The sequence below is a fragment of the Salmo salar genome, chromosome 07 (genome assembly GCF_965601325.2).
Source record: "Salmo salar chromosome 07, fSalSal1, whole genome shotgun sequence".
Taxonomy (NCBI): Eukaryota; Metazoa; Chordata; class Actinopteri; order Salmoniformes; family Salmonidae; genus Salmo; species Salmo salar.
This window is the reverse complement of record NC_138297.1, coordinates 61,906,196-61,932,534: the sequence shown is the minus strand read 5'-3', so window position 1 is coordinate 61,932,534 and position 26,339 is coordinate 61,906,196. Positions and strand designations below refer to the sequence as shown.

General features: G+C 40.9%; 1 protein-coding gene across 1 annotated transcript; it reads left to right on the top strand.

The window, feature by feature from the left end:
- Positions 1 to 302: 302 nt before the first annotated feature.
- LOC145880059 (N-acylneuraminate cytidylyltransferase) lies at positions 303 to 25,797 on the top strand. The gene is made up of 8 exons (XM_082977834.1): positions 303 to 857; positions 4,089 to 4,231; positions 5,146 to 5,301; positions 7,832 to 7,962; positions 8,341 to 8,435; positions 8,921 to 9,092; positions 11,139 to 11,304; positions 24,408 to 25,797. Exons 1-8 carry the CDS (start codon positions 637 to 639, stop codon positions 24,620 to 24,622), a joined length of 1,299 nt encoding a protein of 432 aa, XP_082833960.1. The 5' UTR covers positions 303 to 636; the 3' UTR covers positions 24,623 to 25,797.
- The last annotated feature ends 542 nt before the right edge of the window (positions 25,798 to 26,339 follow it).

Here is a 26,339-nt window from a genome sequence, read left to right as displayed (position 1 = left end):
TTCCCCCACGTGCTTTATCTAGCCTAGGTTACGTCACTCTGGTTTTGAGCGGATTTTGCCGCGTTCATATACTAATCGGAACAAGGAAACTCTGACATTTCCGACTTGCTACCTGGTTGTAGTTATACACCTGTCACGTTCAACCGTTTAGCAAGTCGGACATTTTACAGTTTCCTACTTCCGACTGGCACATGAACACGGCATTTCAACCTGGCTCACGCCCGGGAGGCAGCCCGGTTACAAAATGAATGCAATCACGTTTTACCCAAAGTAAACTCCTCCGACCTGGGAAACCCGGGTCAGATGATAGAATCCCCTCATCGAAGCGCGATCATCGTTTTCTTGACATTGTCAGTTAACCCGTTGCCAGAGTAAATTCATTAAATAGTTCAATTGAACTTGTTACTATGGCAACAAAAGGAAGCGTTATTGAAATGACCTCAGAGTAAAGATAGCAGGTCTACGCCTAAGTATTTAGGTCTACGCCTAAATACGTAGCTAGCTAGTTACAGTGAGTTAGAACGCAAGAAGTTGCTAGATACTTCAGACGACTGCTATACATCGCTACCGCAATTAGCTACATTGAGACTACCGCCACGTCTTGACAAGACTCTTGTCTGCCTACTGATCCTTTCAATGGCTGCTGCTAAAAAACGTACTATATCGGGCATCGAAGATGTGAGAGACAGAAAAGCAAAGGTTATCAAAGACAGCGGTGAGAAGAGACACATCGCAGCCCTGATCCTCGCGAGGGGAGGCAGTAAGGGGATCCCCCTGAAGAATATCAAAGTTCTCGCCGGTGTCCCCCTCATTGGATGGGTTCTGAGAGCTGCAGTGGACTCCAAACAGTTTGACAGGTAATTCGGTTAAATCTTTGGTCAAATGTATTTCTTATCTAGCTACGGTATATGGACTTGCTCTGACGCTTTTGTTAATAGTAACGTTAGTTAGTTGCACCAAATGCATGTTACGTTCTTGTTTTGTGTACACTGATATTATTGTGATAGTGATAGTCAACGTTGCATATGATGATGCATCTGTCATAACCAGGGGAGAAAGTACAGTAAGACTTGCCAAACGTCAATACACTTGTTGGTGTTTTCAGGGGCGAAAATCTGATATCCACTTTGGAGGGGACAATTACATGACATTTTCTCAAGAGCAATTCCTGAGGGGGACACCAAAAGTAGTGCTGTAACACATAGCCTACATTGTAATATGGTAAATGTATATTGAGGAACCAAAGAAATAAGGTGTTTGCCGTACTCCTAACTACCGGTACCCAAAACTACACAACTAATCACAACAGCAATACCATTGCCTTTAACAAATCTTAGTTCAGTCACCAGTTTAAGTTGAGAGTGGGGGTATCCATGGCATTTTCCAATTATGTTCCTATTTTACAAGTCAAAAAAATGGAGAACCTTTCATAATGTTGCCAAACAAAGACTCAACAAACTTACCTGAGACTCCCTGTCTCTGGCAGTCTGTCCCTGCATATCTGTCCCCAACTCTGCTGTCTGTGTGCCATCTGTTGCCTGCTCTGCCTAATGACATCATTGTGAAACATTTCCATTAGAATTTCATTTCTTTCTTATGAACATTTTATCAACTAGTCTTTGAGATATTAGGCTACTAGGGTTCTTACTTTGTGTTTTGGTGTACTGAAAAATACTCTGATGTCCGTCTTTTATTTTTCTGCCATTTTTCTACCTGGCTGGCTGGCTGGCTACACACACACACAGTGTGTAGGTTATTTACAGTAGGAGATGGGCTTCTATCATCTTATCTTTTATCATTCTATTTGGGCTTCGATCTAAAAGGTAGCTAGCAAATGTGAAATGGATTAAAATGACAAGAGTTGACAGCTGTATGAGTTCACCATTTACACAACATGTGCTGCAACCTTTTGTAATTTTAATAGTTTGTTTCATATTGGCTGGCTTCCAACAATAGCTGAATTTGCAAAGCTAGCGAGCACCAATTCCGTTTCAGTGGTGTTTGCTATAATCTTTGCTACCCGGGTTAAATAAAGGTGAAATTAAATAAATAAATAAATAAAAGTTCCCTTGCGACAATTTAGCTTTTGCAACGAGACCATTAAATATATTTAAGACAATGGTAGAAGAGAGTGTAGTTCTGTTCAGTTTGGACTTCAGTTTATCGCTAACGTTATCGCAGGGACTTTGAAGCACTAACTTACATCATCTGCATGCTGATCTTGGAATAAATTGACGATAGCAAAGATTCCATCTTTGACGAGGCCACATAAATGGAATAGGTACTAGCTAGCTTAATAGTTCATATTTGCGCGCTAGCTCTGCATATTCAGCTAGTGTGTGTGCGCGATTGACTGGATTAACCTCACTTCAGTTACGTTCATTGAGTGCCTTTCAGACAGTAGATACGACCCCTCTGTTACCTTGCCAACTAAGGAACTGGCAGTGGATCAAAACATTGTGAGGCAAAGGGTGGGGGGGTCGCAATCTTTTGAAACTTAAAAACACACTATTAAGTGTCTATAATCAGCACAATTGCTTTCATTGCGTATTATTAATATGATTTAAATTACATAGTTATGTTTCAGTGATATATTGGGGGGGACAAATCATATGGATGGGGGGGTCGTGTCCCCCCCGGGATTTCCGCCCCTGGGTGTTTTGTGTAACAGATGTCTCTCTTTCCATTCACCACTGTTTGGAGGTTGGAAATATGTTGCGTGTGGATGGGATTGTAAACGATCAGATGCAAACGTCATTGACTGGTTGTGTTTCTGCCACAATAAAAAGTAATACATTTTAAAAGTCAAATGACAAATCTTTATGACTAGGCCCACAGAGATGCTATTGAATTAATTGGGATTCTGGATCCACGGCCGGCACATCTAGAGCGGAAGTCTGACTAGTGCGGCATTTCCCGAGCTAAACTAACCAAGACGCACCCACAACAACACATAACACCTCACATTATTCTGCCGCAAAACAATGATTGCTATTCTATCCCTTTTAATTGAGCTTTTCACTTTCTGAAAAGAGAATATGTTTAAACTCAGGCAGCTTTTAGGGAAGCAATTATGTTGTTTAGTTAAGCAACGGATGAGTTGCCGGCTTCGTCGAGCCTCTGTCTGGATGGAAAGGTAACTTTTGAAACTGCCATGCTTAGATTCATAAGGATGTCTAATATTTAATGATTTGCAAACAGTAACCGGTTCGTTGCAAACAAGACACTCTGGTTTGATATTGGAGAATTTTGGTAAGAATACTTATTCCTCTGTCCATTCTTCCCGGAAACTTCTATAGAGACATTAGTGATTTTAGTAGTGTAATCAGATTGAAAATATTAGGATATGTTATTGACATTATATAGCCTAGTAACCAGATGTGTTAAAATGAGTTTAATTTGTAGCGTAATCATGAATGGGGCCGCTATTATGTTCTGTTCTACCGACTATTAGCTGAGAAAAAAACTGTCCTTAAGGCCAAACCTATTGCCAACCCCTCCATTACACTATTCTAGTTTAGGGGGAAAGGAGGGGGACGGCAATTTTTTGTCTTGCCTAGGGCAGCAGAACGTCCAGAGACGGTCCTGTTAGGCCCATACATTGTTTTAGTACACGCATGTTCACACATAGGAGGTTCCAAACTGGGAAGAAATTACATCTACTTTAACTCCTGGTCATAACTATATGTAACCGATGTGAAATGGCTAGTTAGTTAGCGGTGGTGCGCGCTAATAGACTTGAAGTAGGGTTTCCCCTTGCATTGCAAGGGCCGCGGCTTTTGTGGCGCGATGGGTAACGATGCTTCGTGGGTGTCAGATGTTGATGTGTGCAAGGGTCCCTGTTCGAGCCCAGGTTGGGGCGAAGAGAGGGACAGAACCTACACTCTTACATATACATTATTAACTGTTTGTTGTATAAATATGTATACCCATGTCAGATTCTTATTGAGAGAGTTTGTCTGAAAGTTAGTGTACTGTCTCTGAATGAACCCCCAGGTTTGGGCTTGGCCACACAAGACTGGATTGCACTTATGTAGCCTACTTGTTACAAAGCCTGAGGAATCAACTTATTCCGTTCTTTCTCCCAGTGTGTGGGTATCAACTGACCATGATGACATTGAGAAGGTGGCCAAGGCATGGGGAGCTCAGGTTCACCGCAGGAGCCCAGAGGTGTCCAAAGACTCCTCCAGCTCTCTCGACACCATCCAGGAATTCGTCCGATTAAACCCAGGTAGGGGGTGAACGTCAATTGTATTTCCTTGACTCCTCATGTCCTCATTCCTCCTCTCCTTGCCTCCTTCTCAAAATGCATTAGAGGAGGAGATCTGAGTGGAGGAACCTCAGATCTTCTGCTCCAATGTGCTTTGAGAAGGAGCCAAGGAGGGAGGCGTGAGGAATCAAGCTAGCTTGGCTAAGGCTCTGGGACGGCATGTATCAAGCATCTCAGAGTAGGAATACTGATCTGGGATCAGGTCCCCCCTGTCCATGTAGTCTTATTTGTTGTGATCTATGAGCTAAATCAGCACTCCAACTCCGAGACACTTGAACCATACGACCTCCAGGGCCGCAGAGCATGCTGCTGTTTTTCCTTCCTGCTTTTTAATCAGAACCTGAGAACACCAGTCTGGGAAACCAGGTGTGTGGTCTGACTCACCACTCTCCAGCCAATCAGTGACAGTTATTGTGCCCCCTGCACAGTTGTGCACCCCTGATCTTGCTCACATGATAATGCTCACATGCTGTTTTCTTTTAATTCAATTTCTAATACCATAACCCTAATTCCAACCCCAGAAAAGTGTTGCATATCAATCAGTCAATCACATTTGTTTATAAAGCCCCGTTTTATGTCAGCAGAAGTCACAAAGTGCTTATCCAGAAACCCAGCCTAAAACCCAAAAGAGTAAGCAATGCAGATGTAGAAGCACGTCTGGTATTAACAGAGTTTCAGGTGGTAGATTGTTGATAGAGTGAGAGCGGCTATAGTCAATCCATGAATAGGGGGCTATCCAAATGAAGTGGGACCTACTCCATACATACAGATGTCAACAGTAACCATGTAGATTTATTCATGTCATATCATATGTGGCTACCTGATTAAATAATGGATAAATCAAATATATTTTGTGTTGTGTTGTCCTCCTCCAGAGGTGGATGTGATCTGTCACATCCAGGCCACGTCTCCCTGCCTGCACCCCTTCCACCTGAAGGAGGCCCTGGAGATGATCACCAAGCAGGGCTTCACGTCCGTCTTCTCTGTGGTCCGAGAACACCACTTCCGCTGGCAGGAGGTGAAGAAAGGAGGTACAGGATAGCCATGTGTTATGTTTAGGACCGTACACTTATTATCAGTTAACTGGAGAGGTTCCAACAAACTTATTGTACAGGTCTGTCAGGAGATCTGAAGGGTCAGTCCCTTCACTTGTCCTTTAAACTGCTGCACAAGTTTCCTAAGCATGACTAAGCAGACACAGATACAAGGAATGAGTATCAGGGTGGGAGAGTGAGAGAGGCTATTATCTTGTATCTAGTTCCTCTTCTGCTTGACCCGCACCCTGTGAACAAACCATAAGCACATCACAACTTAATGACACAAAACAACAATTCTCATTGTCAGACAGTTTACAGAACATGCCAGCCTTGAGAAAGAACACAATGTGTACAGCATATAACATTTTCTCTACACTGCCTGAGGAAAAACTGTCCATCACTTTATAAGTAGGGTCAGGAGTTTGTCCTGACCATGTGACCAAAGCCAGGAAAAACTCTAGTGCCGTAGATGTTTTGTGTTTGAAAACACCTACCCATCATATCTTGATGTAAGATGCTAATGCTCAATGATAAAGGATTGTGTTTATAAGAGCGTCTGCTAAATGACTAACATGTACAGTTGAAGTTGGAAGTTTACATACACTTAGGTTGGAGTCATTAAAACTCATTTTTCAACCACTCCACAAATTTCTTGTTAACAAACTATAGTTTTGGCAAGTCGGTTAGGACATCTACTTTGTGCATGACACAAGTAATTTTTCCAACAATTGTTTACAGACAGATTATTTCACTTATAATTCACTGTATCACAATTCCAGTGGGTCAGAAGTTTACATACACTAAGTTGACTGTGCTGTTAAACAGCTTGGAAAATTCCAGAAAATGATGTCATGGCTTTAGAAGCTTCTGATAGGCTAATTGACATAATTTGAGTCAATTGGAGGTGTACCTGCGGATGTATTTCAAGGCCTACCTTCAAACTCAGTGCCTCTTAGCTTGACATCATGGGAATATAAAAAGAAATCAGCCATGACCTCAGAAAAAAAATTCTAGACCTCCACAAGTCTGCTTCATCCTTGGGAGCAATTTCCAAATGCCTGAAGGAACCACGCTCATCTATACAAACAATAGTATGCAAGTATAAACACCATGGGACCACGCAGCTGTCATACCGCTCAGGAAGGAGACGCGTTCTGTCTCCTAGAGATGCATGTACTATGGTGCGAAAAGTGCAAATCAATCCCAGAACAACAGTAAAGGACCTTGTGAAGATGCTGGAGGAAACATGTACAAAAGTATCTATATTCACAGTAAAACGAGTCCTATATCGACATAACCTGAAAGGCCACTCAGCAAGGAAGAAGCCACTGCTCCAAAACCGCCATAAAAAAGCCAGACTATGGTTTGCAACTGCACATGGGGACAAAGATCGTATTTTTTGGAGAAATGTCCTCTGGTCTGATGAAACAAAAATAGAACTGTTTGGCCATATTTTGTGTTTGAAAACACCTACCCATCATATCTTGATGTAAGATGCTAATGCTCAATGATAATCGATTGTGTTTATAAGATCGTCTGCTAAATGACTAACATATACAGTTGAAATACCATAAACCTAAACCCAACCCTAGGAAAGTTATGTTATGTTTGGAGGAAAAAGGGGGAGGCTTACAAGCCGAAGAACACCATCCAAACCGTGAAGCACAGGGGTGGCAGCATCATGTTGTGGGGGTGCTTTGCTGCAGGAGGGACTGGTTCACTTCACAAAATAGATGGCATCATGGGGTAGGAAAATTATTTTGATATATTGAAACATCATCTCAAGACATCAGTCAGTAAGTTAAAGCTTGGTTGTAAATGGGTCTTCCAAATGGACAATGACCCCAAGCATACTTCCAAAGTTGTGGCAAAAAGACTTAAGGACAATGAAGTCAAGGTATTGGAGTGGCCATCACAAAGCCCTGACCTCAATCCCATAGAAAATTTGTGGGCAGAACTGAAAAAGCTTGTGCCAGGAGGCCTACAAACCTGACTCAGTTACACCAGCTCTGTCAGGAGGAATGGGCCAAAATTCACACAATTTATTGTGGGAAGCTTGTGGAAGGCTACCCGAAACGTTTGACCCAAGTTAAACAATTTAAAGGCAATGCTACCAGATACTAATTGAGTGTATGTAAACTTCTAACCCACTGGGAATGTGATGAAAGAAATTCTAGCTGAAATAAATCATTCTCTCTACTATTATTCTGACATTTCACATTCTTAAAATAAAGTGATCCTAACTGACCTAAGACAGGGTCTTTTTACTTGGATTAAATGTCAGGAATTGTGAAAAACGGAGTTTAAATGTATTTGGCTAAGGTGTATGTAAACTTCCAACTGTAAATATAGTACCTTTCACAAGCACATTACATGGAAGTAACTCCATCCACCACTAATCACTGTGTATCACAATAGAGAGAAGTGGGGTTTTTAGACAAATTAGTTTTTCTCCTGACCAGGAAGTCGTCTGGTTTCTAGTTATGACCTATAACATTGATTATGTGTTCTCTCTCCTGTTCAGGTAGTGTAGCCACCCAGCCTCTGAACTTAGACCCGTCTAACAGGCCCCGGAGACAGGACTGGGATGGAGAGCTGTGTGAGAACGGATCTTTCTACATTTATACCAGAGCGATGATAGAGAGAGGCCTGCAGGTAACTGGCACTATACCCCATCAGGGCCCATAGTCACAAAGCGTTTCAGGATAGGAGTGCTGGTCTAGGATCAGTTTTCCCTTTTCAATCATTATGAATACGTCTATATGGACAGGGAGGACCTGATCCTAGATCAGCAGCCCTACTCTAAGACGCTTTATGAATACAGGTCCTGATGTGTATGTCTGTTGCTGGTGGTGAACACTATTCCTCTCAGGGGATCAATAACGTTTATTCATTCAGTGGATCTGAGCCTGACTAGAAACAACATACACACTGAGAGATGGACTGATCTGTGATACTACTAGATATTCTATTGTCAACTGGTGTTGTTTTAAATGCTAATAGAAATGCCCTTTGTGTTGTTGTCTTTCTCAGGGGGGGAAGTGGGCTTATTATGAGATGCTGCCAGAGTACAGTGTGGATATTGATGTGGATATCGACTGGCCCGTTGCAGAACAGAGAGTACTGAGGTAGTCTGAAATCATTGACCTAGAATTTCAAGTTCACACTCTGTTCAAGTTATTCACTCTGAACCATATCTCTCTCTCTCTCTCTCTCTCTCTCTCTCTCTCTCTCTCTCTCTCTCTCTCTCTCTCTCTCTCTCTCTCTCTCTCTCTCTCTCTCTCTCTCTCTCTCTCTCTCTCTCTCTCTCTCTCTCTCTCTCTCTCTCTCTCTCTCTCTCTCTCTCTCTCTCTCTCTCAGAAAGTGTTTATTTGAATGCACTTGAAATATAATTAGATTTTGTGGTAAAGCAACACAATGAACAATGCTGTAACACAGAGGAGTGGTTGTCCAAATGTATTTCCCTGTGTGTGTTGTACCTCTCCAGGTTTGGTTACTTTGGTCTGGACAAGCCTGAGGTGTATTTCCCTGTGTGTGTTGTACCTCTCCAGGTTTGGTTACTTTGGTCTGGACAAGCCTGAGGTGTATTTCCCTGTGTGTTGTTCCTCTCCAGGTTTGGTTACTTTGGTCTGGACAAGCCTGAGGTGGTGCGTCTGCTGCTGTGTAAAGTCTCAGGCTGTCTGACTGACGGCCGCGTCCTCATCTCTGTCTCTGGAGAGGAGATGGTCTCAGTCAACACCAGAGATACTATGGGTATCCGCATGCTGCAGAGAGAGGGAGTGGAGGTACAGATACTGTACATACAGAACAAACACACTGCAGAGAGAGGGAGTGGAGGTACAGATACTGTACATACAGAACAAACACACTGCAGAGAGAGGGAGTGGAGGTACAGATACTGTACATACAGAACAAACACACTGCAGAGAGAGGGAGTGGAGGTACAGATACTGTACATACAGAACAAACACACTGCAGAGAGAGGGAGTGGAGGTACAGATACTGTACATACAGAATGTATAGAACACACACTGCAGAGAGAGGGAGTGGAGGTACAGATACTGTACATACAGAATGTATAGAACACACACTGCAGAGAGAGGGAGTGGAGGTACAGATACTGTACATACAGAACAAACACACTGCAGAGAGAGGGAGTGGAGGTACAGATACTGTACATACAGAACAAACACTGACACACACACACACACACACTCACTCTAGAGAGAGGGAGTAGAGATACAAAGATACTTTTTTACAACGACTGCTACCACAAATGAATGTATTGTCTATGTTGTAATGTCTATGTTGTAATGTCTATGTTGTAATGTCTATGTTGTAATGTCTATGTTGTATTGTCTATGTGGTATTGTCTATGTTGTAATGTCTGTTGTAATAGGAATTTCCAGGTGAACAAAAAGGAGAGCAGTCATTGGTAAAGTCAATCAAAAATCATTCTGGTTCATTAAAGTTGCAACAGGGAGACAGACACCTCCAGTCCATAAGCAGAGAAAATGTATCTTGGGAGACAGACCCTTTCTATCCTAATCAGACAGCACCACATGTTCTGTAAACACCAGCCTCTTGGAGACAGACCCTTTCTATCCTAATCAGACAGCACCACATGTTCTGTAAACACCAGCCTCTTGGAGACAGACCCTTTCTATCCTAATCAGACAGCACCACATGTTCTGTAAACACCAGCCTCTTGGAGACAGACCCTTTCTATCCTAATCAGACAGCACCACATGTTCTGTAAACACCAGCCTCTTGGAGACAGACCCTTTATATCCTAATCAGACAGCACCACATGTTCTGTAAACACCAGCTTCTTGGAGACAGACCCTTTCTATCCTAATCAGACAGCACCACATGTTCTGTAAACACCAGCCCGGAGGCTTGTGGGAAGACAAAACAAAAGGCGGTGACTTGTCCAGCTGCTACAGAATCAACAGTGTTCACACAATGTCAATATAATACAACAGTGAATAGTCAGTGTGTCCTCAGACCTGGTACATCCAGTCTGGTGTTAATCACTATCAACAGATAAGACAATAATCCATAACATTCACTATCAACCTGCACCTTGAATGTGTCACGATTCCTACCGACGGTGGCGCCCCCTCCTGCTCGGGTGGCGCTCGGCGGTCGTCGTCACCGGCCTATTAGCTACCACCGAATCCCTTTTTGTTTTTCCCTTTTTTTATGTTTTCTCACCTGCCCTGAGTTAGTCATTAAGAGGGCTATTTAGTTCAGCTGGTCCGCTCCCTATTGTGCGGGATTGTCTTTCTGTGTGTCGACTGCGTTTTGTTCGACTGCTTGTCGAGTGTATTTTCCCTGTTGTTGGGAAACCTTTTATTTTGTGCTTGTGGTTTATTAAAATTACCACACAGTGTTCGCTGCTTCCTGCGCTTCTTTCCGCCACACAACAGACAAGCCGTTACAGAATGTTACAAACAGAACACTGGGAATGATTTGTATTACAGAACTCTAAATACTGTATGTTAAACATTGTGTTAATCCCTCTGAACTGAATATGAACTAATATTTCCTCATTACACTCAGTCTGTACAATACATAGAAAACAGCTCCCGTAGAAAACAGAGCTCCCGTAGAAAACAGAGCTCCCGTAGAGAAAACACAGAGCTCCCGTAGAGAAAACACAGAGCTCCCGTAGAGAAAACACAGAGCTCCCGTAGAGAAAACACAGAGCTCCCGTAGAGAAAACACAGAGCTCCCGTAGAGAAAACACAGAGCTCCCGTAGAGAAACACAGAGCTCCCGTAGAGAAAACACAGAGTATAAACATTTGTTTTATTCTGTCTCCTCCAGGTGATCTTGATCTCATCCAGTGAGGACCCTGTGACCAAGGCCCTGGCTGACAAGCTGTCCCAGAGGACAGGCTGCGAGGTCAGGCAGCTGGGCAAGGACATCCAGGGTGAGGTCAAAGCCATGATGGACGACAAGGATCTGGACTGGAAGGAGGTCGCCTATATGGGTAAACTCACTGTTCTTTTCAATTAACAATATACAACTACTACTGCTACTACAAATAGTACTAGTATTACTAATTCATTTTAGTTTTATAGTACAGTTTGTAATATAGTGGAATCTCAAGGTTCTTAACCTTCTATTTTGAGTAATACTTGTGCGTTCATGTCAATCAAAACGTATGAAGGTATTTATTTGGAGCCCTTCTGAGATGGAAATCAAATCAAATGTTATTTTGTCACATGCGCCAAATACAACAGGTGTAACCTTACAGGGAAATTATTACATACAAGCCCTTAACCAACTATGCAGTTATAATATAAGAAATTAAAGTAACAAATAATTAAAGAACAGCAGTAAATAACAATAGCGAGGCTATATAGAGGGGTACCGGTACAGGGGCACCGGTTAGTCGAGGTAATTGAGGTAATATGTACATGTAGGTAGAGTTATTAAAGTGACTATGCATAGATAATATCAGAGTAGCAGCGGCGTAAAAGAGGGGGGGAGAGGGCAATGCACATAGTCTGGGTAGACATTTGATTAGATGTTCAGAAGTCTTATGGCTTGGGGGTAGAAGCTGTTTAGAAGCCTCTTGGACCTTAACTTGGCGCTCCGGTCCTGCTTGCCGTGCAGTAGCAGAGAGAACAGTCTATGACTAGGCTGGCTGGAGTCTTTGACAATATTTAGGGCCTTCCTCTGACACCACCTGGTATATTGGGGCGGCAGGTAGCCTAGTGGTTAGAGCGTTGGACTTGTAATCGAATCCCCGAGCTGACAAGGTAAAAATCTGTCGTTCTGCCCCTGAACAAGGCAGTTAACCCAATGTTCCTAGGCTGTCATTGAAAATAAGAATTTGTTCTTAACTGACTTGCCTAGTTAAATAAAGGTAAAATAAAATAAAAAATAGAGGTCCTGGATGGCAGGAAGCTTAGCCCCAGTGATGTACTGGGCCGTACGCACTACCCTCTGTAGTGCCTTGCGGTTGGAGGCGGTCAGTTGCCATACCAGGCAGTGATGCTCTTGATGGTGCAGCTGTAAAACCTTTTGAGGATCTGAGGACCCATGCCAAATCTTTTCAGTCTCCTGAGGGGGAATAGGTTTTGTTGTGCCCTCTTCACGACTGTCTTGGTGTGCTTGGACCATGTTAGTTTGTTGGTGATGTGAACGCCAAGGAACTTGAAGCTCTCAACCTGCTCCACTACAGCCCGTTGATGAGAATGGGGGCATGCTCGGTCCTCCTTTTGCTGTAGTCCACAATCATCTCCTTTGTTTTGATCACGTTGAGGGAGAGGTTGTTGTCCTGGCACCACACGGCCAGGTCCCTAAACTCCTCCCTATAGGCTGTCTCATCGTTGTCGGTGATCAGGCCTACCACTGTTGTGTCATCGGCAAACTTAATGATGGTGTTGGAGTCGTGCCTGGCCGTGCAGTCATAAGTAAATAGGGAGTACAGGAGGGGACTGGGCACTTACCCCTGAGGGGCCCCCGTGTTGAGGATCAGCGTGGCGGATGTGTTGCTACCTACTCTTACCACATGGGGGCAGCCCGTCAGGAAGTCCAGGATCCAGTTGCAGAGGGAGGTGTTTAGTCCCGGGGTCCTTAGCTTAGTGATAAGCTTTGAGGGTACTATGGTGTTGAACGCTGAGCTGTAGTCAATGAATAGCATTCTCACATAGGTGTTCCTTTTGCCCAGGTGGCAAAGGGCAGAGTGGAGTGCAATAGAGATTGCATCATGTGTGCATCTGTTGGGGTGGTATGCAAATTGGAGTGGGTCTAGGGTTTCTGGGATAATGGTGTTGATGTGAGCCATGACCAGCCTTTCAAAGCACTTCATGGCTACAGACGTGAGTGCTACGGGTCGGTAGTCATTTAGGCAGGTTACCTTAGTGTTCTTGGGCACAGGGACTATGGTGGTCTGCTAGAAATATGTTTGTATTACAGACTCAGACAGGGAGAGGTTGAAAATGTCAGGTATAATAGGCTAGATATCTCTCAGGAATGTGACCATAGCAGCGGTGTTTGATAACCACGTATCAATGAAACTATCAGACAGTAAATGTCAACAGTGAAGTTTGAACCAGAACCTGATTGTGATTGTCAAGGTGACCATACTATGCCTTGTTATGGAACAGTATCTCCTCATTCCCTGTTTCCCACCTCCTTATCTTTCTCCTCTCACCCCTCCATTTCTCTCCTCTCACCCCTCCATTTCTCTCCTCTCACCCCTCCATTTCTCTCCTCTCACCCCTCCATTTCTCTCCTCTCACCCCTCCATTTCTCTCCTCTCACCCCTCCATTTCTCTCCTCTCACCCCTCCATTTCTCTCCTCTCACCCCTCCATTTCTCTCCTCTCACTCCCACATTTCTCTCCTCTCACCCCTCCATTTCTCTCCTCTCACTCCCACATTTCTCTCCTCTCACCCCTCCATTTCTCTCCTCTCACCCCTCCATTTCTCTCCTCTCACCCCTCCATTTCTCTCCTCTCACCCCTCCATTTCTCTCCTCTCACCCCTCCATTTCTCTCCTCTCACCCCTCCATTTCTCTCCTCTCACCCCTCCATTTCTCTCCTCTCACTCCCACATTTCTCTCCTCTCACCCCTCCATTTCTCTCCTCTCACTCCCACATTTCTCTCCTCTCACTCCCACATTTCTCTCCTCTCACTCCCACATTTCTCTCCTCTCACTCCCACATTTCTCTCCTCTCACCCCTCCATTTCTCTCCTCTCACCCCTCCATTTCTCTCCTCTCACCCCTCCTTATCTCTCTTTTTTTATTTTTTATTAATTGTGTCACAAGGGCAATACAATCATAAAAATAACATTACACTTTTTCCCCTTTATTATTTACACACCATTCCACCCATTCGGTGTCGGTGTGATCGTTCCCTTTCTTTGGCAGTAGAGAGATTAGTATGCTCATGAAAAAAAACCTTGTCGATGGCCGAATGAATTTACTCCAATAATACCGGCCCTAAAATGCCCCAAAAATGTAGTAACAGCTCAGGTGGAATGCTCAGATCCACAGATTGCTTCTCCTCTGATACAGGCAAATCAAGATTATCTAAAAACTGCATTTGTCTGGTTCAAACTGGATAGAAGATGTATATAACTCCTGGTAAAAAGACTGAAATGTTGCATTAATTTCCTGTGGATCAGAAAGTAAGCCTTTAACTGGGGATTAAATAGATTCTATAGAAGTACAAGATTCACGTTGTTTCAATTTTAAGGCTAGAAGCCTGCTTGGTTTGCTCCCATTGAAATGATAGTTCTGCCTCACTCTATGCATGATGAACTCAGCTCTCCTCCTTAATAAATCATTCAGTTCCAGTTTAACCACCCTCAAATCCTTTCTGACATTATTTGAGTAATTCCTTTTCAGGTTTTGTTGAAGTGATTTAGATTTTTTTCTCCAATAACTTGATTCTGTGATTCCTAGCTTTATTGAGGTGAGATACAAAAGAAGATAAGTCTGTGATTAACCCTTTAGTAGCCATCCATGTAAACCTTGGGTCCTCTACAGAGTCCTTGTTTTTTGCTAAGAATGTAAATAGAAATTTAGCCATGAACAATTGGATGTGAAGAAGGGTCGTATCAAAACGCCAACGTTTTGTTTTATTTACCTTAAAGCTCACATCCACTTGGGTAACCAGGGGATTATGATCTGAAAGCGTCGCAGGCAATATTTGTATTGGAGTGACGTACATACTAAAAATGTGCGTGAGAATAGAAAACAATCAATTCAAGAGTATGATTTGTGATCTGCAGAAAAACAGGTATAATCTTTGATGCCCGGATTCTGAACTCACCACATAGAACTCACCAAATAGCTCCTCTATTAGTAAGGAGAGACAGGGAGAAACTGTCTGATTAAATAGAGTATCTATTAGTAAGGAGAGACAGGGAGAAACTGTCTGATTAAATAGAGTATCTATTAGTAAGGAGAGACAGGGGGAAACTGTCTGATTAAATAGAGTATCTATTAGTAAGGAGAGACAGGGGGAAACTGTCTGATTAAATAGAGTATCTATTAGTAAGGAGAGACGGGGGGAAACTGTCTGATTAAATAGAGTATCTATTAGTAAGGAGAGACAGGGAGAAACTGTCTGATTAAATAGAGTATCTATTAGTAAGGAGAGACAGGGAGAAACTGTCTGATTAAATAGAGTATCTATTAGTAAGGAGAGACAGGGAGAAACTGTCTGATTAAATAGAGTATCTATTAGTAAGGAGAGACAGGGAGAAACTGTCTGATTAAATAGAGTATCTATTAGTAAGGAGAGACAGGGAGAAACTGTCTGATTAAATAGAGTATCTATTAGTAAGGGGAGACAGGGAGAAACTGTCTGATTAAATAGAGTATCTATTAGTAAGGAGAGACAGGGAGAAACTGTCTGATTAAATAGAGTATCTATTAGTAAGGAGAGACAGGGAGAAACTGTCTGATTAAATAGCTCCTCTATTAGTAAGGAGAGACAGGGAGAAACTGTCTGATTAAATAGAGTATCTATTAGTAAGGAGAGACAGGGAGAAACTGTCTGATTAAATAGAGTATCTATTAGTAAGGAGAGACAGGGAGAAACTGTCTGATTAAATAGAGTATCTATTAGTAAGGAGAGACAGGGAGAAACTGTCTGATTAAATAGAGTATCTATTAGTAAGGAGAGACAGGGAGAAACTGTCTGATTAAATAGAGTATCTATTAGTAAGGAGAGACAGGGGGAAACTGTCTGATTAAATAGAGTATCTATTAGTAAGGAGAGACAGGGAGAAACTGTCTGATTAAATAGAGTATCTATTAGTAAGGAGAGACAGGGGGAAACTGTCTGATTAAATAGAGTATCTATTAGTAAGGAGAGACAGGGAGAAACTGTCTGATTAAATAGAGTATCTATTAGTAAGGAGAGACAGGGAGAAACTGTCTGATTAAATAGAGTATCTATTAGTAAGGAGAGACAGGGAGAAACTGTCTGATTAAATAGAGTATCTATTAGTAAGGAGAGACAGGGAGAAACTGTCTGATTAAATAGAGTATCTATTAGTAAGGAGAGACAGGGAGAAACTGTCTGATTAAATAGAGTATCTATTAGTAAGGAGAGACAGGGAGAAACTGTCTGATTAAATAGAGTATCTATTAGTAAGGAGAGACAGGGAGAAACTGTCTGATTAAATAGAGTATCTATTAGTAAGGAGAGACAGGGAGAAACTGTCTGATTAAATAGAGTATCTATTAGTAAGGAGAGACAGGGGGAAACTGTCTGATTAAATAGAGTATCTATTAGTAAGGAGAGACAGGGAGAAACTGTCTGATTAAATAGAGTATCTATTAGTAAGGAGAGACAGGGAGAAACTGTCTGATTAAATAGAGTATCTATTAGTAAGGAGAGACGGGGGGAAACTGTCTGATTAAATAGAGTATCTATTAGTAAGGAGAGACAGGGAGAAACTGTGATTAAATAGCTCCTCTATTAGTAAGGAGAGACAGGGAGAAACTGTCTGATTAAATAGAGTATCTATTAGTAAGGAGAGACAGGGAGAAACTGTCTGATTAAATAGAGTATCTATTAGTAAGGAGAGACAGGGAGAAACTGTCTGATTAAATAGAGTATCTATTAGTAAGGAGAGACAGGGAGAAACTGTCTGATTAAATAGAGTATCTATTAGTAAGGAGAGACAGGGAGAAACTGTCTGATTAAATAGAGTATCTATTAGTAAGGAGAGACGGGGAGAAACTGTCTGATTAAATAGCTCCTCTATTAGTAAGGAGAGACGGGGAGAAACTGTCTGATTAAATAGCTCCTCTATTAGTAAGGAGAGACGGGGAGAAACTGTCTGATTAAATAGCTCCTCTATTAGTAAGGAGAGACAGGGAGAAACTGTCTGATTAAATAGAGTATCTATTAGTAAGGAGAGACAGGGAGAAACTGTCTGATTAAATAGAGTATCTATTAGTAAGGAGAGACAGGGAGAAACTGTCTGATTAAATAGAGTATCTATTAGTAAGGAGAGACAGGGAGAAACTGTCTGATTAAATAGAGTATCTATTAGTAAGGAGAGACAGGGAGAAACTGTCTGATTAAATAGAGTATCTATTAGTAAGGAGAGACAGGGAGAAACTGTCTGATTAAATAGAGTATCTATTAGTAAGGAGAGACAGGGAGAAACTGTCTGATTAAATAGAGTATCTATTAGTAAGGAGAGACAGGGAGAAACTGTCTGATTAAATAGAGTATCTATTAGTAAGGAGAGACAGGGAGAAACTGTCTGATTAAATAGAGTATCTATTAGTAAGGAGAGACAGGGAGAAACTGTCTGATTAAATAGAGTATCTATTAGTAAGGAGAGACAGGGGGAAACTGTCTGATTAAATAGAGTATCTATTAGTAAGGAGAGACAGGGAGAAACTGTCTGATTAAATAGAGTATCTATTAGTAAGGAGAGACAGGGGGAAACTGTCTGATTAAATAGAGTATCTATTAGTAAGGAGAGACAGGGAGAAACTGTCTGATTAAATAGAGTATCTATTAGTAAGGAGAGACAGGGAGAAACTGTCTGATTAAATAGAGTATCTATTAGTAAGGAGAGACAGGGAGAAACTGTCTGATTAAATAGAGTATCTATTAGTAAGGAGAGACAGGGAGAAACTGTCTGATTAAATAGAGTATCTATTAGTAAGGAGAGACAGGGAGAAACTGTCTGATTAAATAGAGTATCTATTAGTAAGGAGAGACAGGGAGAAACTGTCTGATTAAATAGAGTATCTATTAGTAAGGAGAGACAGGGAGAAACTGTCTGATTAAATAGAGTATCTATTAGTAAGGAGAGACAGGGAGAAACTGTCTGATTAAATAGAGTATCTATTAGTAAGGAGAGACAGGGGGAAACTGTCTGATTAAATAGAGTATCTATTAGTAAGGAGAGACAGGGAGAAACTGTCTGATTAAATAGAGTATCTATTAGTAAGGAGAGACAGGGAGAAACTGTCTGATTAAATAGAGTATCTATTAGTAAGGAGAGACGGGGGGAAACTGTCTGATTAAATAGAGTATCTATTAGTAAGGAGAGACAGGGAGAAACTGTGATTAAATAGCTCCTCTATTAGTAAGGAGAGACAGGGAGAAACTGTCTGATTAAATAGAGTATCTATTAGTAAGGAGAGACAGGGAGAAACTGTCTGATTAAATAGAGTATCTATTAGTAAGGAGAGACAGGGAGAAACTGTCTGATTAAATAGAGTATCTATTAGTAAGGAGAGACAGGGAGAAACTGTCTGATTAAATAGAGTATCTATTAGTAAGGAGAGACAGGGAGAAACTGTCTGATTAAATAGAGTATCTATTAGTAAGGAGAGACGGGGAGAAACTGTCTGATTAAATAGCTCCTCTATTAGTAAGGAGAGACGGGGAGAAACTGTCTGATTAAATAGCTCCTCTATTAGTAAGGAGAGACGGGGAGAAACTGTCTGATTAAATAGCTCCTCTATTAGTAAGGAGAGACAGGGAGAAACTGTCTGATTAAATAGAGTATCTATTAGTAAGGAGAGACAGGGAGAAACTGTCTGATTAAATAGAGTATCTATTAGTAAGGAGAGACAGGGAGAAACTGTCTGATTAAATAGAGTATCTATTAGTAAGGAGAGACAGGGAGAAACTGTCTGATTAAATAGAGTATCTATTAGTAAGGAGAGACAGGGAGAAACTGTCTGATTAAATAGAGTATCTATTAGTAAGGAGAGACAGGGAGAAACTGTCTGATTAAATAGAGTATCTATTAGTAAGGAGAGACAGGGAGAAACTGTCTGATTAAATAGAGTATCTATTAGTAAGGAGAGACAGGGAGAAACTGTCTGATTAAATAGAGTATCTATTAGTAAGGAGAGACAGGGAGAAACTGTCTGATTAAATAGAGTATCTATTAGTAAGGAGAGACAGGGAGAAACTGTCTGATTAAATAGAGTATCTATTAGTAAGGAGAGACAGGGAGAAACTGTCTGATTAAATAGAGTATCTATTAGTAAGGAGAGACAGGGGGAAACTGTCTGATTAAATAGAGTATCTATTAGTAAGGAGAGACAGGGAGAAACTGTCTGATTAAATAGAGTATCTATTAGTAAGGAGAGACAGGGGGAAACTGTCTGATTAAATAGAGTATCTATTAGTAAGGAGAGACAGGGAGAAACTGTCTGATTAAATAGAGTATCTATTAGTAAGGAGAGACAGGGAGAAACTGTCTGATTAAATAGAGTATCTATTAGTAAGGAGAGACAGGGAGAAACTGTCTGATTAAATAGAGTATCTATTAGTAAGGAGAGACAGGGAGAAACTGTCTGATTAAATAGAGTATCTATTAGTAAGGAGAGACAGGGAGAAACTGTCTGATTAAATAGAGTATCTATTAGTAAGGAGAGACAGGGGGAAACTGTCTGATTAAATAGAGTATCTATTAGTAAGGAGAGACAGGGAGAAACTGTCTGATTAAATAGAGTATCTATTAGTAAGGAGAGACGGGGAGAAACTGTCTGATTAAATAGCTCCTCTATTAGTAAGGAGAGACGGGGAGAAACTGTCTGATTAAATAGCTCCTCTATTAGTAAGGAGAGACGGGGAGAAACTGTCTGATTAAATAGCTCCTCTATTAGTAAGGAGAGACGGGGAGAAACTGTCTGATTAAATAGAGTATCTATTAGTAAGGAGAGACAGGGAGAAACTGTCTGATTAAATAGAGTATCTATTAGTAAGGAGAGACGGGGGGAAACTGTCTGATTAAATAGAGTATCTATTAGTAAGGAGAGACGGGGGGAAACTGTCTGATTAAATAGAGTATCTATTAGTAAGGAGAGACAGGGAGAAACTGTCTGATTAAATAGAGTATCTATTAGTAAGGAGAGACAGGGAGAAACTGTCTGATTAAATAGAGTATCTATTAGTAAGGAGAGACAGGGAGAAACTGTCTGATTAAATAGAGTATCTATTAGTAAGGAGAGACAGGGAGAAACTGTCTGATTAAATAGAGTATCTATTAGTAAGGAGAGACAGGGGGAAACTGTCTGATTAAATAGAGTATCTATTAGTAAGGAGAGACAGGGAGAAACTGTCTGATTAAATAGAGTATCTATTAGTAAGGAGAGACAGGGGGAAACTGTCTGATTAAATAGAGTATCTATTAGTAAGGAGAGACAGGGAGAAACTGTCTGATTAAATAGAGTATCTATTAGTAAGGAGAGACAGGGAGAAACTGTCTGATTAAATAGAGTATCTATTAGTAAGGAGAGACGGGGGGAAACTGTCTGATTAAATAGAGTATCTATTAGTAACGAGAGACGGGGAGAAACTGTCTGATTAAATAGCTCCTCTATTAGTAAGGAGAGACAGGGAGAAACTGTCTGATTAAATAGAGTATCTATTAGTAAGGAGAGACAGGGAGAAACTGTCTGATTAAATAGAGTATCTATTAGTAAGGAGAGACAGGGAGAAACTGTCTGATTAAATAGAGTATCTATTAGTAAGGAGAGACAGGGAGAAACTGTCTGATTAAATAGAGTATCTATTAGTAAGGAGAGACAGGGAGAAACTGTCTGATTAAATAGAGTATCTATTAGTAAGGAGAGACAGGGAGAAACTGTCTGATTAAATAGAGTATCTATTAGTAAGGAGAGACAGGGAGAAACTGTCTGATTAAATAGAGTATCTATTAGTAAGGAGAGACAGGGGGAAACTGTCTGATTAAATAGAGTATCTATTAGTAAGGAGAGACGGGGAGAAACTGTCTGATTAAATAGCTCCTCTATTAGTAAGGAGAGACGGGGAGAAACTGTCTGATTAAATAGCTCCTCTATTAGTAAGGAGAGACGGGGAGAAACTGTCTGATTAAATAGCTCCTCTATTAGTAAGGAGAGACAGGGGGAAACTGTCTGATTAAATAGAGTATCTATTAGTAAGGAGAGACAGTGAGAAACTGTCTGATTAAATAGAGTATCTATTAGTAAGGAGAGACAGGGAGAAACTGTCTGATTAAATAGAGTATCTATTAGTAAGGAGAGACAGGGAGAAACTGTCTGATTAAATAGCTCCTCTATTAGTAAGGAGAGACAGGGAGAAACTGTCTGATTAAATAGAGTATCTATTAGTAAGGAGAGACAGGGAGAAACTGTCTGATTAAATAGAGTATCTATTAGTAAGGAGAGACAGGGAGAAACTGTCTGATTAAATAGAGTATCTATTAGTAAGGAGAGACGGGGGGAAACTGTCTGATTAAATAGAGTATCTATTAGTAAGGAGAGACGGGGGGAAACTGTCTGATTAAATAGAGTATCTATTAGTAAGGTGAGACAGGGGGAAACTGTCTGATTAAATAGAGTATCTATTAGTAAGGAGAGACGGGGAGAAACTGTCTGATTAAATAGAGTATCTATTAGTAAGGAGAGACAGGGACAAACTGTCTGATTAAATAGAGTATCTATTAGTAAGGAGAGACAGGGAGAAACTGTCTGATTAAATAGAGTATCTATTAGTAAGGAGAGACAGGGGGAAACTCTGATTAAATAGAGTATCTATTAGTAAGGAGAGACAGGGAGAAACTGTCTGATTAAATAGAGTATCTATTAGTAAGGAGAGACAGGGAGAAACTGTCTGATTAAATAGAGTATCTATTAGTAAGGAGAGACAGGGAGAAACTGTCTGATTAAATAGCTCCTCTATTAGTAAGGAGAGACAGGGAGAAACTGTCTGATTAAATAGAGTATCTATTAGTAAGGAGAGACAGGGGGAACTGTCTGATTAAATAGAGTATCTATTAGTAAGGAGAGACAGGGAGAAACTGTCTGATTAAATAGAGTATCTATTAGTAAGGAGAGACAGGGAGAAACTGTCTGATTAAATAGAGTATCTATTAGTAAGGAGAGACAGGGAGAAACTGTCTGATTAAATAGAGTATCTATTAGTAAGGAGAGACAGGGGGAAACTGTCTGATTAAATAGAGTATCTATTAGTAAGGAGAGACAGGGAGAAACTGTCTGATTAAATAGAGTATCTATTAGTAAGGAGAGACAGGGAGAAACTGTCTGATTAAATAGAGTATCTATTAGTAAGGAGAGACAGGGAGAAACTGTCTGATTAAATAGAGTATCTATTAGTAAGGAGAGACAGGGAGAAACTGTCTGATTAAATAGAGTATCTATTAGTAAGGAGAGACAGGGAGAAACTGTCTGATTAAATAGAGTATCTATTAGTAAGGAGAGACAGGGGGAAACTGTCTGATTAAATAGAGTATCTATTAGTAAGGAGAGACAGGGAGAAACTGTCTGATTAAATAGAGTATCTATTAGTAAGGAGAGACAGGGAGAAACTGTCTGATTAAATAGAGTATCTATTAGTAAGGAGAGACAGGGGGAAACTGTCTGATTAAATAGAGTATCTATTAGTAATAGGAGACAGGGGGAAACTGTCTGATTAAATAGAGTATCTATTAGTAAGGAGAGACAGGGAGAAACTGTCTGATTAAATAGCTCCTCTATTAGTAAGGAGAGACAGGGAGAAACTGTCTGATTAAATAGAGTATCTATTAGTAAGGAGAGACAGGGATAAACTGTCTGATTAAATAGAGTATCTATTAGTAAGGAGAGACAGGGGGAAACTGTCTGATTAAATAGAGTATCTATTAGTAAGGAGAGACAGGGAGAAACTGTCTGATTAAATAGAGTATCTATTAGTAAGGAGAGACGGGGAGAAACTGTCTGATTAAATAGAGTATCTATTAGTAAGGAGAGACGGGGAGAAACTATTTTGTATATTTTATTCAGAGTCCAGTTTTGGTTAAGTGATCATTTGTAAAGTGGCTCTCTATTTCCCCTCTGCGTGTATACTAGACTACCACTGTAGAAAACTACTGACATTGTTCGGAGTTAATTTGCATGCCACCGCCAGTTACTGAATATTTATGGGTAAGGTGAGAAAGTAGGTGCCAGCAGTCAAATCCTGGAGAATTTGGGATTCAATTTCAATTGAGTAACATTTCTCTGATTTCCCAAAGCCCAAAATGGGAAACTATTCATGAAATATATATTTATATTATTTCCTTAAATCATCCCGTATTTTTCCTTGATTTTTTTTCATGTTATGTTGATGCAACATACTAATCAAATCGAACTTTTTTTCACATGCACCGAATTCAAGTGTAGACCTTACCGTGAAATGCTTACTTACGAGCCCTTAACCAACAATGCAGTTCAAGGAGTTAAGAAAATATTTACCAAATAAACTAAAGTTAAAAATAATAAAAATTTACAAAATAAAATAACATTAATGAGGCTATATACAGGGGGTACAGGAGTCAATGTGCGGGGGTACAGGTTAGTGGAGGTAATTTGTACATGTACATGTAGGTGGGGGTAAAGTGACTATGCATAGATAATAAACAGCGAGTTGCAGCAGTGTACAAAACAAATGGGGGGGTGTCAATGTAAATAATGTGGTAGCCATTTGATTAATTGTTGAGCAGTCTTATGGCTTGGGGGTAGAAGCTGTTAAGGAGCCTTTTGGTCCTAGATTTGGCGCTCCGGTACCGCTTGCCATGCGGTAGCAGAGAGAACACTCTATGACTTGGGTAACTGGTCATTGACAATTCTTTTGGCCTTTCCTCTTTCCTTTAGTATATAGGTCCTGGATGGCAGGAAGCTTGGCCCCAGTGATGTATTGGGCCGTACGCACTACCCTCTGTAGCACTTTACGTTCAGATGCAGAGCAGTTCCCATACCAGGTGGTGATGCAACCGGTCACGATGCTCTCGATGGTGCAGCTGTAGAACGTTTTGAGGATCTGGGGACCCATGCCAAATCTTTTCATTCTGCTGAGGGGGAAAAGGTGTTGTCGTGCCCTCTTTACGACTGTCATGGTGTGTTTGGACCATGATAGTTTGTTGGTGATATGGACACCAAGGAACTTGAAACTCTCGACCCGCTCCACTACAGCCCCGTCAATGTTAATGGTGGCCTGTTCGGCCCGCCTTTTCCTGTAGTCCACGATCAGCTCATTCTTAGAATACTTCCATAACCACCTTCTAAATTAAAACTAATCTCACACCTCCATTTCATCCCTCCATCTCTCCCTCCTACAGGTAATGATGCTCCAGATGTTGACTGTCTGAACCTGGCTGGGCTGAGTGCAGTACCCCGGGACGCCCCAGTGGTGGCGATCAACGCTGCTAAATACTCCTGCCACAGTGCTGCAGGCCTGGGGGCTGTGAGGGAGTTTTCTGAACACATCCTGCTGCTCAAGAAGAAGGCCAAGTCTCAGATGGAACAGGACCGCATCCACAGAAATACATTCTAAATGCTAGAATGTTCTAAAGTCACAGAGATCCATTCTAAACTCTAGAATGTGTTCTAAAGTCACAGAGATCCATTCTAAACTCTAGAATGTGTTCTAAAGTCACAGAGATCCATTCTAAACTCTAGAATGTGTTCTAAAGTCACAGAGATCCATTCTAAACTCTAGAATGTGTTTTAAAGTCACAGAGATCCATTCTAAACTCTAGAATGTGTTCTGAAGTCACAGAGATCCATTCTAAACTCTAGAATGTGTTCTAAAGTCACAGAAATACATTCTAAACTCTAGAGTAGGGATGGGCATTGGAAATAATATCATGACATTTTTTCGGATATCCGGATAGTTTTAAACGTGGACATTTGTTTGCTGCGCAGCCTGCATGACTCGGGAGATACTGTGGGGACAAGGACCAGGGGTGTGTGACAAAGGAGGGAGAGAAAAAGTAGCCACTGACTCGCGCTAGTTAGACACCTGTAAATGGTATAGGTTATCTATCATCCAATATGGCAGTGCATGTCTTTACTGCATCAAATCAATGCCAAGACGCTAGCTAAGTCCTCATTTAGTTTACTTAATTCTGTCATTTTAATTAAACTTTTAATTCATTGATTAGAGATCTCCCACTTCACGCTGCTACACAAGAAGCCTCTGACTGTAGTGTCAACAACAGCAAGCTCAGTGAAACCTGTGTAGGCTAATGCCGTATGTCATTTTTTTAAACTATATTCACATTTGTGACGTTGTTTTATTAAATTAAGAATTCCAAATATCATGAGTGTAGAAATGTCCCATAGATCATTTTATTCAATTAAGATGAAGCCTTGTCATTGTTAAAATAGGCCTGTGATTTATTTGTATTAAGTGTTCGAATAACTGCCCATTGCTAGTTTTTTCAGGTTGTCAGATCAAGGTAGTTTGGGTTTTATCGCTACAGGTTGTGTTGACAAAAATCTATGTCTTTACTTTAAATGAAGTAGAATACAGGAGGCCTTTAATTTACTTGAGATTGATTGTTTTTCTCTCCACTTTTTAATGTTCTGTTTTAATTTGGGGGGGAAAGTATTAGTACATTGACTTGGAGTTGCACTGAGATTCTTGTTGGTTTGGGTGTTTACTTTTGTATTATGCCTGCAATTTGTTTGTAAAATTATATATGATCATAAACGTAAGAAACACTTTCTTATTCCCCTGCTTTAATCTGAACTATTCTAGAAATGACTTTAGCCTTACACCTTCAAGATTGTGGTATGGAGTTATAGCTGATGGGGGGGTTCACATACATCTTGCCACCAGATGGCAGTCTAGCGCCTCATCAAACCTCAGTTGGAGGAAAGAACGAGATGACAACATTAACCTCGTACAACCATCAAGAAGTCTCACATGCATTCCTGTTCAGGCGTTCACTCAGTTGTAGCAAGCAACCAAATACTGGTAAAACAACACACGTGATCATACAGTATAAGATATCTTCATTTATAGCATTGTGTGGCGATTTCCATCTATCCATGTTGCAGAGATCAGGACAGCCAGCAAACGTGTGGCGAGCTGGCATTTGTCCCAGAACTATTGATTTGGTTACATACGTTAGTGAGAAAAGTGACAAGGCTACTCAGTGCTTGGAGAGGAAACATCCAAGTGGATGAGAGGGCATATGAAACATGGCTTCAGTTCATCAGAAGAGTTGACACTGGTGGTGGAGTGGTCATCCCCTCTTAATCAG